The sequence below is a fragment of the Oryzias melastigma genome, linkage group LG5 (genome assembly GCF_002922805.2).
Source record: "Oryzias melastigma strain HK-1 linkage group LG5, ASM292280v2, whole genome shotgun sequence".
Taxonomy (NCBI): domain Eukaryota; kingdom Metazoa; phylum Chordata; class Actinopteri; order Beloniformes; family Adrianichthyidae; genus Oryzias; species Oryzias melastigma.
Genome location: NC_050516.1, coordinates 12,642,472 through 12,655,876, shown reverse-complemented (window position 1 = coordinate 12,655,876; position 13,405 = coordinate 12,642,472). Strand labels below are relative to the sequence as shown.

General features: G+C 40.0%; 1 protein-coding gene across 1 annotated transcript in view; it reads right to left on the bottom strand.

Moving 5' to 3' along the window:
- rybpb (RING1 and YY1 binding protein b) overlaps positions 1-13,405 on the bottom strand; it is a 23,672-nt gene that overhangs the window by 3,421 nt on the left and 6,846 nt on the right. The window contains exons 3-4 of the mRNA XM_024270116.2: positions 1,188-1,493; positions 1,006-1,104 (exon numbers count right to left, since the gene is read on the bottom strand). Coding sequence (XP_024125884.1) covers positions 1,006-1,104; positions 1,188-1,493 — 405 coding nt within the window. The remainder of the gene's footprint in view (positions 1-1,005; positions 1,105-1,187; positions 1,494-13,405) is intronic.

Here is a 13,405-nt window from a genome sequence, read left to right as displayed (position 1 = left end):
ATTTTAACGCCTTCAGAAGCTAATCTGTTTATTTTACAAGTGATTAAAAAAAAAACACTTCTTTGGTTTAATCATATTTCTTGTCAAAGCTTTCTCACTTTCTTTATCTCACAGGTTAAGTTTTCTGGCGAAAATAAGATGGAGGGCGAGAGAAAAACGCCACCATCCAAACCAGGGGATGCCCAATACATCTATCGCGATTGATTGCACTGGAAGTGTAGGTAGATGAGTAATTGCTGTCAGATACATTTTCAAGTATGTCTCTTGATTGACGTGCAGAATGGCGATTCAAACAGCCTTTGATACATGCGTCACTGCACATACGTGTTCCCACCAATTTTTTCTACCTCCTAAATTTCAGAAAGGTCCTATAGACCTAGCAGTATCCAGAAGAAAGACATTTGTTCTCACACAAAGAGGGCAAACAAAAAGGACATTTTGCAACCTGGTGGGTCTCTTTTGTACAGGCTCTAACAAAAACTCTGAGGGGTTCTACACTGGAGATTTTTTGCAAAAGAGAACTTTGTTTTTGTGGCCTTGCATGGAAAAACAAACATCTTGTTCTCATAAAACATGAACCTGTCGCAAGGGACGATCATCTCTGCTGCTTCTCTTTACTATTTAGAAAGGATGCTTTAATATTTAATTTAAAAAGTGTCCAGCAAGGACTTGATTTGGTCAGAATCTTTGGATACAAGATAAACATACATTTGAAAATAAAAGTTTAGCCTGGAAACAATATTTTGATAAACCCAACAGAGGATAAATTAAATCAGACATTGAAAAAGTCACTTTTCCTACTCAAAAAAGGAGAAAAACAATTATCCACATGAACAGAGAGCAAGAAATGATCTGCACATGGTGTAACTGTTGGCACTTTCACATGTGCAATCACACATCAGTCAGGCAGTTTAGAAATCAAACCATCAACCTTTCAGCTGGGAGGCGACCACTCTACCTCACACACATGTGTGCACAGTAGCTCTCTGTCAGAGTGTTACCCACCTGGAAATGTGGGAGTTCTTGTTGGTCTTGGTTGCTGATTTCCCAGACTGTATGCTCTGTTTGTCGCTGGGGGGGCTCTGATGGCTGTCTGATTTCGGTCTGGGGGTATGGGGGGAGGAGAGGAAGATGGGTGAGGATGTCAGCAGCAGACGGTTACGGACAGTTCTGACAGAGAAACTCACCGGATCTTTTTACTGCTGGGCTTCTTGGGGAGTGCTGGACTGATGTCTTTCTCTCTGTCGGGTTTGTCTTTCAGGGGGGGCTCCTTGTCGCCTTTGTCCTTCTCGGGGGTGTCCTCCTCTGGCTTGACTGTCTCAGGGCGCTCCAAAACCGGGCGTCCTTCGCCGCAGGCCCGTTCTCCCTCGCTGTCCAGCCGTTCCTTGTCTGTGCGTTCGCTCCTCTCTCTGCGGTCCTTCTTGGCTGGGGGGGGCATCGTGTACTGCTGAGCCACCTGCTGAGCAACCAGCTGGGAGTTTATCCTGGGTTTCCTGAGGAGGAGAAACAAAACATGAAGTAGTCCATCAGAGGACTCTGGAGGAGCACAGCGGAGGTGACGAGGAGGGGGAGGGGGAATCTGGCTCCAGATGGGAGCGAGGTGAGCGGCTGCTTGGCGGGGCACATCAGTTTTAAGGGATAATCTCATTAAGTGACGGCTGTAATAAAACAAATGCACCAGATCACAGGGTGAAACATTTGCAGCCGCTCTAATCTGATTACTTCAGGGCCGGCCACATTCGTCTTCAAACACACACAAACAGCCAGCAGACACGGAGTGCAATCTGACATCACACTCTAATCCCTAACAAAGTAACTACTTTGAATAGTAGAGTTCAGCATCGTTTGTTCATCATCGTCCATGCAAACATCATGCTTGGATTTAGAAAAGTAACCACTATGAAGGAGATAGTCCATAGCAACCATTACGTAGTTTCATGTATGGGGGTGACAAACACACTCAGACATGTTTGTGTAACTAACTCAAAGGATTTTTTAATCTTTCCATAGCAACCATGCACAAATTAAGAACAGCAGCTCCTACGAAGGTAATGGTCCATAGCAACCATACAGTTATTTTCATGTCAGATGATGACAAACATGATATTCAACTTAATCAATTTTTATGTCTCTACCTCAAATGATTTTTTAAACCATGCTTAGATATAGAAAAGTAACCACTATGAAGGAGATAGCCCATAGCAACCATTAAGTTATTTTTATGCATGAGGGTGACAAACACATTCAAATTTTTTTGTGTATCTAACTTAAAGGATTCTTTAATCTTTCCTTAGCAACCATGCACAAATTAAGAACAACAGATCCTATGAAGATGTTCCATAGCAACTATACACCTATTTCCATGTCAGATGATGACAAATGCGATCATCAATTTCTGTGTCTCTACCTCAAATGATTTTTAACATTTTTCCTTAGCAACCATGCTTAGATTTAGAAAAGTAGCCAATAGAAGCAAATGGTCCATAGCAATTATACAGTTATTTTCATGTCAGAGGATGACAAATGCTTTCAGCCATTTTTGTGTCTCTACCTCCTTAGCAACCATGAAAAAATGATCACCACAGCTCTTCTAAAGGAGAAAGTCCATAGCAACTGTACAGTTTTTTTAATGCCAGATAATAAGAACCATGTTCAGATATTTGTGTTTCTAGACTTAAATATACATATTTTTACCTTTCTTCAGCAACCATACTTAGATTTAGAAAATGAGCCCTTATGAAGGAGATGCTCCATGGCAAGCATAGGTTAACCTTTATGTCAGAACATGACAAACATATTGAGCAGTTCGTGTGTTTTGACATAAAAGCATTTTTTAAGTTCCGTAGCAACCATTCCTTAAACTATCGCAGCAGTTCTCCCCAAAGTGATAGATCTGTAGTTACTATAAACTTGTTTTCATGTTGAATGATGACAAACGTTGGATCTTCTACTAAAAAAAAATATTTTTTTCTCGTAAACTATTACCGTATTTTCCGGACTATAAGTCGCGGTTTTTTTCATGGATTGAATGTCCCTGCGACTTATACTCCAGTGCGACTTATATACGAATTTTTAATGATGAGATATGGACCGTAAGTCTAGAGTGCCCTCTTATGGTGATCTATGCAATTACTTTATTTACTTTAGTTATTCAGACGTGACACAGAGGACGAAGAATTTAACGGATTTAGTGATATGGAGTGAGATTGCATGCAATTAATCACAGTAAAGATACAAAGTTGATGAGTTCTTGAGGCTACAGTTAAATAAAACTGTTATGTCATATAAATGCTACACCTTTTCGTTTTTTTCATGATGCTAATATGTGAATATGTGTTGTAAATATATTCAGCCTGTTTTCTATTCACTTATGAATGTTATAACTTACCTTCCAGGATGATGTAATATCGTTTTTTTTAACTAGTTTGTAAAATAAATTACTTGAAAAAAATGCGACTTATACTCCAGTGCGACTTATGTATGGTTTTTTCTTCTTCATTATGCATTTTTTGGCCCCTGCGACTTATACTCCGGTGCGACTTATAGTCCGAAAAATACGGTACTTACTTTTCTCATTTTAAGATTAGTGCTACCAAGCAACAGCGACAAAAACACTTTTATGGGGATGTCATTTTATGCTGACTGGACAAAAATGTGATTTTTAAATGTGCACATACTCGAACGTTTTAATACATTTTCCCTGATTTCCACTTTTTAATCATGTTGATTAAAAAAACTGATACCCAAGTGAAACTTTTCCAGCAGTGTCACACCGATTCCAAAACTGGGATTAAGATTAGTTTCAATAATAAACAAAAAAAGTGATGTTTTTGTGTTTATGCAGATTCTTGGGCAAAAATCAGTAGAAGTTAAATGTTCAGGAGTTGAATCATTTGGGTATTAATTAAACAAATGATCCCTCTGCATCACTCTAAGGGTTGTATGTGCAGAAAGTGATGCAGCATCCCCTAAAAGTTCGGATTAATCCACGAGTGCTTCAGAGAAACGGGTAGAAAATGTGAAAAATCTCAGAGACTTGAGCAGTGTAAGCAACGCTGCATGAGCGCCTGCAGAAAGCACAGATTTCAGTGGTGTGCTGCAGAGAGCGGTTTCCAGACAGCTGCTGAAGTGGTTAACCACAGTATTTCAATCACAGTCAGTCAGTCCAGTCACTTCAGAGCTCGGCTCCTCTCGCCTCTACTCCTGTTCTCAATCTTCTTCATTGTGTAAAATGCTTTTCTTTATAAACACGTGACCCTTTAGAAGGCGAGGAGGGCTCTAATTGTTGGAAGGGTGATGACCTCAAATCATCTCCAGCTGATTGAATTTAGTTAAATGTAAATTGAATTTAAAGTCATTAGATTCAAATGTCTGGGAAAGATATGCTTACCTTTTATAGGTTTTATAGTTATAAACATGAAAATAGTCAGAATGGGTTTAGTGTTTTCCACCTCATCATCAAATATGTTAAAATAATAGAGAAATTAATCAACAGAATCCCCTGATGGTACACTTTGCCACAGCAGCAACACAGCACCTGTCAGCACGATCATAAACTAAGGCTCGTTTAACACTTTTTTTCTTTTTCCAACCAGCTGGAGTCATCTGGCTCAAACATTGCAGTATCTATATCATAAAAAGGCGACTGAACTGACTTTATTTCCCCATTTTCTATGGATGACATCACATTCACTCAGTCCAGTCCCCTTATACAGTCAATGGTTGTGACATGTTTTCAGTTACATCTTTCATACTCGCTCTTGCATGTAGTCATCTCAAGAGGCGTGACGGGAATCGTCTCACGTCATCGATGCGGTTGAGGTAATTGTGTGATCATAACAGATAAAATAAACTGACTGAAGGGGGATACCGTCTAGATTCCATCTGGTGACAGTGCTGAACCAGTACTTTTGAAATGGTTTAGGTGCTGAAACAATTCTCAAACTGGTGCTTCAAAAATGAAAAAAAAGACTCCACATTTTCTACCAAAAACATTTAAGTGTGATGAAGCAGGTCAAGAAGAGTGCTTGAATGTGCCTTCGATGTTTTAATTTATTCTTTCTGACAGTCTGCACTGCTGCGCTGCATCTTCGTTTTCATACACGTTGAAGTAAACAGATATATCACCGTCTCTCTTTTTTTCTGAGCATTGTACACATCCCTCTTATCCATCATATTGCCAAGTTAGAATCTTTTGTAGTCAAACTTTTACTCTGTTCAGCTCATGGACTCACTCATCCCTTTATGAACCGCCCACAATCGGTGTATAGCTAAAACGATTGGCTACAATTGCACAGCAAACTGGATATAATAAAGGTGATTGACATGTCTGAAACAAAGCACTGAAATGCTGAAATCCACGTTTTATTGTACTGGTAGCAGTACTTTACAGGTGTTGCCCGTACCAACTTGGCACCGAGTTCCGGTAACCATCCCTGTGCAGAAGTGATGAAGAGGCTCTGAGATTAACTCTGTGCATCCTATTAGTAATTGTTGACGTATGCTGCATTAGCAGATCTCTTACAACGTTTGTATAAAATATAATTGCTGAGTGGAACACTATTTTTTTTTTACTGTAAACACAATATAGAAAGTGGAAATACTAAGAACAGATCGCAATAACACAACATATTTATTTAAAAAATATGCTAAAACAGAGAGAATCATGGAAATAGGAAATGCTATCCGACAGATCCCATAAAATCCCATATTCCAAACTTTTTTCATGTAAAGTGTCACCAAATAAACTGATTTTCATCACAGAGTTCTGCCTTCACCTTTTGTTCCCAAATATGACCCACACCAAGAAGTAATGGTTGATACAGTTCCACCAAAATCATTGGAGGCTGATTATGGAGGTTATCAATATTCCATTTGGGAATGGAGCTCAATAGAGCTTCAGTCTTGACTTTGTCTCGCCCAAATGCAGTTTTCAGATCATGGTTGTGAGGTGGGAGGAGTTACCGCTGATCAATTCGCCCGTCCCACCTCAGGTTTAACCCTTTAACACCAGAGCTTTAGCTTCAGTGTTCTCTCAATTATCATTACATATTAACTGTTTTTTCTGCTGAGATGCCTTTTAAGGTCACTGCTTGCGTAAAGACAAACCAATACAGACACTCTGTGTGCTTTATGGCAATAACATATCGTGATCCGTTCATTCAATTCAATTAAATTTTTATTTATATAGCCCAATATCACAAAAACAATTGCCTCATTGGGCTTCATGCTGATAATTTTACAGAAGCAGAAGGTCGGTCATAAAATATGAACAACAGCTAATTGCTAAACTAAACGGACTAAATAAAACTGATTACCACTGTCCTTAGAGCCTCCCTACCTGTAAGGAAAAACTCCTAAAAAACCTGATTCAGGAAAAAAAAAGGGATGTCCACATGAGGGAGAGATCCAATCCCAGGACGGACAGGAGATTTACCAGGCTGTTAAAGAAGAATTAGTTAATCTAACTCTACAACTACATGTTGAAATAGTGTAGCAGATGGGCTTCATCCAGATGGGCTGGGGGACAGCTGGGGATGCGAGACATGCCAGAGGCGAGGTCCACTGCCAAGAACAGGAACATCGACAAGCCAACCTGAATCTCTCCTACCCTGAGACGCGAAACGAGCCTGTGACCAGGTCCACTGCCAGGAACAGGAGCACTGACTCCTGGAAACTGAAATCTCTCACGAATGCAGACTTCTAGTCGGGTATTTATCCAGAATAATAAGCTATAAATCATAATAGGAATAAGTTAAATATCCAATACTGATTGTGGGACAACAACCGATACTGATAGAGTCATCAACCATGTGATCAGGCCTGATTTTTGATCGCATGGTCGGATCATCCCCAGTTAATTATCTCAATTCAAATCCTATATCAGAGATCATTCATCTAGTTTGGACAAACTTTTAGCACACATTCTTCTATAACTCTTAAAACATGAGAAGTAAAAACAGTTCAGAACATGCTCAAAGTTCAAGCACCTCATAGAGAATTATCAAGTCTTTTTGGGTGGGGTTGATTAGAAACCTCATTGAAGCTGGTGTAATTATCCACGTCAGGCGGAGGAAGAAATATGACTTTATAGACCTGCCGCGAGAAGTGAAGCCGCCAAACACACAGTCTGGCAAAGCGGTGCTGAGAATGACGGACAGATGGACTGAACAGCCATGCATCTCCTCTGCAGAGCCCAGGCAGGTCAGAAGCTGAGATTTGTGTCAGCAGAATCCAGGTCAGCGACTGCAGCTCGGCTCTGGGTCGGTGCCAGTCAGCTGCTAACGTGACGGAGCCGCTGCTCGCTGCTCATGAAGCAACAGAGTTTTCCTTCAGCTTCTCTCACGAAAGAACAACAAAATTTAGATTATCCTTCCAGAAAAGGATCAGAATTCACTTCAAGGTAATCAGATTACAGGGTAGGGTCAAAAGCAGGAGGAGGCGGCGCTGGAAATGGCACTGGGAGAGCAGTTGCAGAAATCACTTCAACCTCCCACTGCTGCCAAAATATGACACACACTGCGAGTAAATCCTTCGCACAACAAAGCACCGTGATTAACAATCATCCAACCCGCGCCGCCCTTTAAACACCCCCCCGTCTTTTGTGATGTGAGGAGGGGTGAGCCCGCCTCCACGGGAAGCCCTGAAATAACCATGATCGCGGCTCCAGCCCGTCACTCTGCCGCGGCGCCCGGAGCCCCTCCCCCGGCTGCAGCGTTACAGGGAATTCCCTCAGCGGGGATCGAACCTGCCGGCGCGGAGAGACGGATTAATGAAGAGAGGGAAGGAGCGATGGAGAGCGCGATTTAAAGAGACGAAGCAAAGCCCTCATCAACACAGCTCTTTTATTTGAAGTGCCGTGCGGAGGACAAGCAATTATTTCCCGTCGGGCCGTTGAGTGAAGAGCGGCGCAGCGGCGAGGAGGGGGAGGAAACAGACGTGACAAAAGGAGCCGTGTTAAACATCGCCTCCTTTCAGTCAGGCTTTGGAAACAATCGCTAAAGGGCAGAATCTGCTCCAGACCGTTTTCTGCATTCAGAACCGGACCAGACTGTGGGACCGGAGCCATCCTGGCAGCCAATGATCAACAGGCGTTCATCTGTGTCCAGTTGCTTTATGCCTCAGTCAATATGCAGGGAGACATGACACCCCCCACCCCACCCCAAACCGGCAGCATGGAGGATGCTGCCCTCAGTTCAATAACTAGAGAACTAGTTTAGTCATTCTTTCTTTCAGCTGAAGGCCGATTTCCTCGTCTGACTCCTCATTTCTTCATCTTCAGTCATTTAGAGAAACTCTCTTCCAGATGTTCACCACTTCCTTCTGCTCACACTTTGCTTATGGCCCGACTTCTGACTGATTCCTTTGAATACAAAAACCCAACCATTCTCATCAAGCAGAAATGTGTCATCAACAAGAAAATAAAAACTTATCTTGAATTATTTGAGAATTTAAAAAAAAGTATGATGATCAGAAACAAAAATCACTGATAGTACAACAGTTTTCAGTTTTAAACCCTGCAGAAAATGTGAAAAAAAAACTGAAATATCTAAAAGTTTACTTTAAACAAACACATAAGAACAGAAAAGAACAAAAATCTAAACTGGTGCTTAGGGCTGTGGATTGCTACTTGTGCCAAGGTCAAAAATACAACCGCACGATGTGGAGACATAGTCAGAATTTTGAGATTTCCTGCTTCACCATTTTTCAAATGAAAATCTTGTGGCATGCACACAGTCATGAATCTAGACGGCGGCAGTCAGGGGTGCAGAATGTCATACTTTTTATATACCTTCAGACTAACAGTCGTCCGGTGGCATTCGATATGGGTGGCTGCCATCCGGAGACAGTTACCCTTCGTTCAGTCAGAGCTGCTGCCAGCCAGCGATTCAGGTTCCCGCCGACCTATGACTGCTCAGCCAATGGTGTCCCTGCCCGTCATTGTACCAAGACCTCAAAATATACCTGGGCGGCTGCTGACTAATGTCAACTTTTAGAAAGAAATCATCCAGTCGCCGTAAAATTTTAACTTTTTCTTAAAACGTCTGTGGCCACCGTGCAGCATGTTAAAATGCAACTGCCGCCGCCTCCTGATTACAAATGCCACCACATGACCACCTGCACAATTTGCTAAAAAAAAATCTTGCATTTAGGTTGCCACACACTGGCCTTTTGGGATATGTGACCATAGTCTTAGGCAGCGATTCAATCAACAATTCATCAAACTATGATTGTTACAACTCAATATATTATGTTTGAATAGTTGCTGTGTGTAATTTACTGAGTGTTTGAAAATAAAAATATGTATTTAAACCCAATCACTTAAACTGTAGTGATTTAATCAACAAGAACTTTAGAATTAACATTTAGAATCAACAAGACATACATTCTATAAATTCTATACTATTCTATAAAAAGGACAAAACACTCACAGTCCGTTCAACTAAACTAACAACAGTGAAGAAAAAAGCGTAGAAAAAGTTCCTAAAAATACAAAATAAAGATTTAATTGCTCTAAATATGTTAGAAGTGTGTTTGAGCTTTTTATTCAACATTTCTAACTATTGGAATGAATTTAACCAGGAAAAGCTGAATATTATGAAAATGAAAGAAAATTTAAAAACAAGAAATCCCAGATTTGAGCCATAATTTAGAGTTGAATCAATTCCAGATTTATAAAGGATAAAATAAGTCACTGACAAAGAACACCAGGTTTAAGACTGTTATCTATACACAATATGCAATATAAAAATAGGAAAGTGTCTGTGTTAAAGTGTCTTCAATATGTCCTAAACTGAGTTTTTCAATGTTTCATAAGAAAGACTTTTGTTTAGATGCTTAAAGAGAAGTACATTTTTAGCAACTTTTAGGGTTTAATGTGTTTAACAGAAAATGCAGACTTTAAAGAAGGAAAAAATAATAAGCTGTAAGATTATTATAAGACAATTCCTTTCTAACTATAAAGTAAGTAAGTAAGTTAAACTCAAACCTAAATTATGTTCAGATTTGAATTCTAAAAGGACTAAACCTAACTTTTATTTAGTTAAACAAACAGCTCAGACTTTGCTAAAAGTAGAGGAAATAGGCTGTGGGTGTCACTAATCACGCCACAATAAAAGCTTTTTGCTTTCTGGATAAATTCTAGAGAACGTGTCTGAATTCATCGTCTGTGCTGACAGTGCAGAACTGAGGCATCAAGCTGACAATGAATCTTTCATAAGTGCTGTTATCGGCGCACACGCGCCTCGTCACTGGTTCATTCATCACAAAAAACGGGAAAATTACAAACCCGAATACAGCCGTGCAACACAGAAGTCTTGAAAGAGGTGACAGCAGCAATACTGTCCCCTCCAGCCATGCATGAGTAAGATAATGTGTGTGGGGGGGTTGTCGACTGAGGGCGGCATCTGAAGAGCTGCCTCAGGCTATAAGCGCTTTTCAATCACTGCCGCCGGCCACAGGCATTAAGCACTCGTCCCTTCCTCAGCCCGTCCCCTAGGACTTTTGAGGGCTTAATATTCCCGTCACATGTCTACACAGAACCCCGTTGGATAAAAATTCAATTTGATAAAAATCCAGAAAAAAAGACAGTTATTGGTTCAACTAATTACTTCAAATAATATGAATTAAAACCCCGACCCCACAAACTAACGAACTAGCTGTCTCCATAGAAAGGTTCAATCCTGTTTGAGCAACTATCCTTTTACTTGCGTTTACAAACGTTGACCCCAAAAAATTAGAAAAAACTTTATTGTTTACATTGATCTTTGATTAGCTATATTTGTAGTCATAGAGCTTAGGTTTCCATTCAATATTAAATTGTTCAAGTTGGATTTACCCTAATAAATTGGCCTAATGAAACCACGACAATTTTGGAAAAAAAAAAAAACATCACTTTTGTAAAATAAAAACATTTTTGCGCTTGGAGGAGGTGGTTTATCAAAATTAACATATTTCGCAAAACTGAAATGGAAACACTTTTTTCAAATGAAATGAGTCACATGACCAACAACCAGATGACACGCTTAGCTAACGGGTGCAACAAGAGTTCCCACAGCTTCACAGAGCTAATCAAAGTGTTTGTCATGTGGAATTTTTGGATCCACAGCTCCTCTGTAAAATCACCAACAACAATTTACCAAAATTGCTTCACCCATAGCCACTTCCACATAGCTCACCGGTTCATGGCCTGAATAAGACGCCGACGTCTCCTTTGATAAATGATGTTGAGTGCTAGTGCTATGGCAGAAATTTGAATGTATCTGCTGCAAATCAAAGTATTGTTCACGTCTGCTTTGAATGACTTTTTGCGCGACTTGGTTTGCGTTTATTCGGAAAATTATGATTTAATGGAAACGGTGTAATTACAACGTTGTGTTTTTTCGACATTTAAGGAAATTCAATGTAGTTTGGCACATATGTGCAATGGAAACACAGCTGATGTGGTAAACCTATGATTGTGAAAAATAAAAAAACTCATAATTTTAAACTATCTTTATAAGCAACACATCCCTAGAGATGATCAGGAGATTTTCTTTTAGGGTAGAAAAAAAAATTGCAGAAAATATTTATCAGACTCAAATATTGTTGTGCTTGCTATAGAGTTGCTATTAAAATAAAAATAGTTTACGATTACCATTCGGAAACAAAAGTAAAGAGAAGGTACATTGATACATCTGAAAGAAAAACGGTTTCCTCCTCTGTTTTTTCTTTAGGTGAGAAGTATTAGCTCAGATGTTTAGGCAGAGCGTCGGCTTGTTTACTGAGGCAGAGCAACTGTATTTGATCTTTAAGCGCTGTTTGATCAAGCAGATCAGTTATCAATGAAAATGTTTGTCAGACAGTTTTAGTCTAAACCACAAACCCAAAGTTTCCACAAAAGGATAAAATGCATGAAGTGATCTCAGAATAAAATGAAGCGAACTGTCAGGAAAGTCTTAAGATAAGACCTTTGAGCTGTCAACGTATGGAAGAAATGAAGCTAGAAAACAAAACATGGAGTGAGCTGCAGGCAAGAAGCAAATCATCGGAGGAGACTGAACCAAAGTCAGATTAAGTTAACTGAGGGATGATGTTTGATTGCAAACAGCGTTCAAGAAAAAGATTTCTAATCGGGCGGGGGGGTACTTTCCTTATGATATTTGGAAGACCACAGTCTACCATTACCAGAGAGGTTTGAAGATGTTTAAAAGTCAAAAACATTTTTAGTAATGAGGGTTGTTTTAAGGGTAATGATGATTGACAGTTTTTGCTTCTTTACATTCATATCAATCTAAACATTTTTGCTATTTGATTGCATTTTTTGTCTGCATATTTGATTTGAAAAAAGGTATAAAAGAATAAATCACTTCTGTTAAATGTGAAAATGTTGGTGTTTCAGTGGAGTCAAACACTACTTAATTGTAACTTTAAATAGTAACAAGGCTCAATGAATCACATTTTTAACATTTTTAATATTAAAACCAAAAAAAGGTAATTTAATGTATTCCAGAAATGTTCTTTATATCCATGAAATCTATAAGCGAGATCACGCTTATCACACAAGCTTGGCTCATAAAAAGAAAGCCAAAGCGTTTGTATGATGATGAAAGTCATTCTTGGAAGAAGAAAAAGAGGTCAGTAGAGTCAATCTGAATGGTAGATGATGATGGGACAGGAGAAGCATAACTGGTCTGTAATAAACCCAGAAGTAAACAGGGATAGATGATCTGTGGTGGGATATATATTCAACCGTTGTGTCTGTTCACTCGTGTTTTTTTTCCCAGCTTCCTCTCTGACAAACCGCATCGTGACCGACCCTTCAGGCTGCCGGCTGCCTGAAGGAGACGGCTGACAGCTCCTGCAAAGGCGCATTTAAACTTGCCCCATCAGCAGCACCGTCACATCGCTCAGCATCACTTATAGGCCTTCCATACTTCATCCTCACATAAAAAAAATAACCCACATGATTCATCTTTCTTCTGTTCTCTGTCAGGTAAATCAACCTCCAGCTCGTCACTGCTGTCCTGTCATTTCCTGCTGGTTTGCCTCGCCATGCTTTCCTCAGGACCACAATCTTTTCTGGGGGTGGGGGGGTTAGCATCATCACAGCATGCATTCACAAAAGCAGGAAGGCAAACATACATGATGTGGGAAACCTGACACCCCCAAGGTCAAGTTTAAAGTCTCTGATGACAGTCCGATTCTGGACTAAAAGGAGAAAATAAAACAGTAGCAGAGTTTAAAATAAATAAAAAAATAAAAGAATGATGAGCTGAAGCGGAGCGTCTCACCCTCGCGGGGTAATGATTTGCTCTGCTTTCACCCCTAGAGATGCCTGCCTGCCTGAATGAGCACCCCCCCTCTCAAACATACAAGTGTCCAGATGCTCCACTCCCTGTGTTCTTCATTGTTCTGCTTCTTTTCA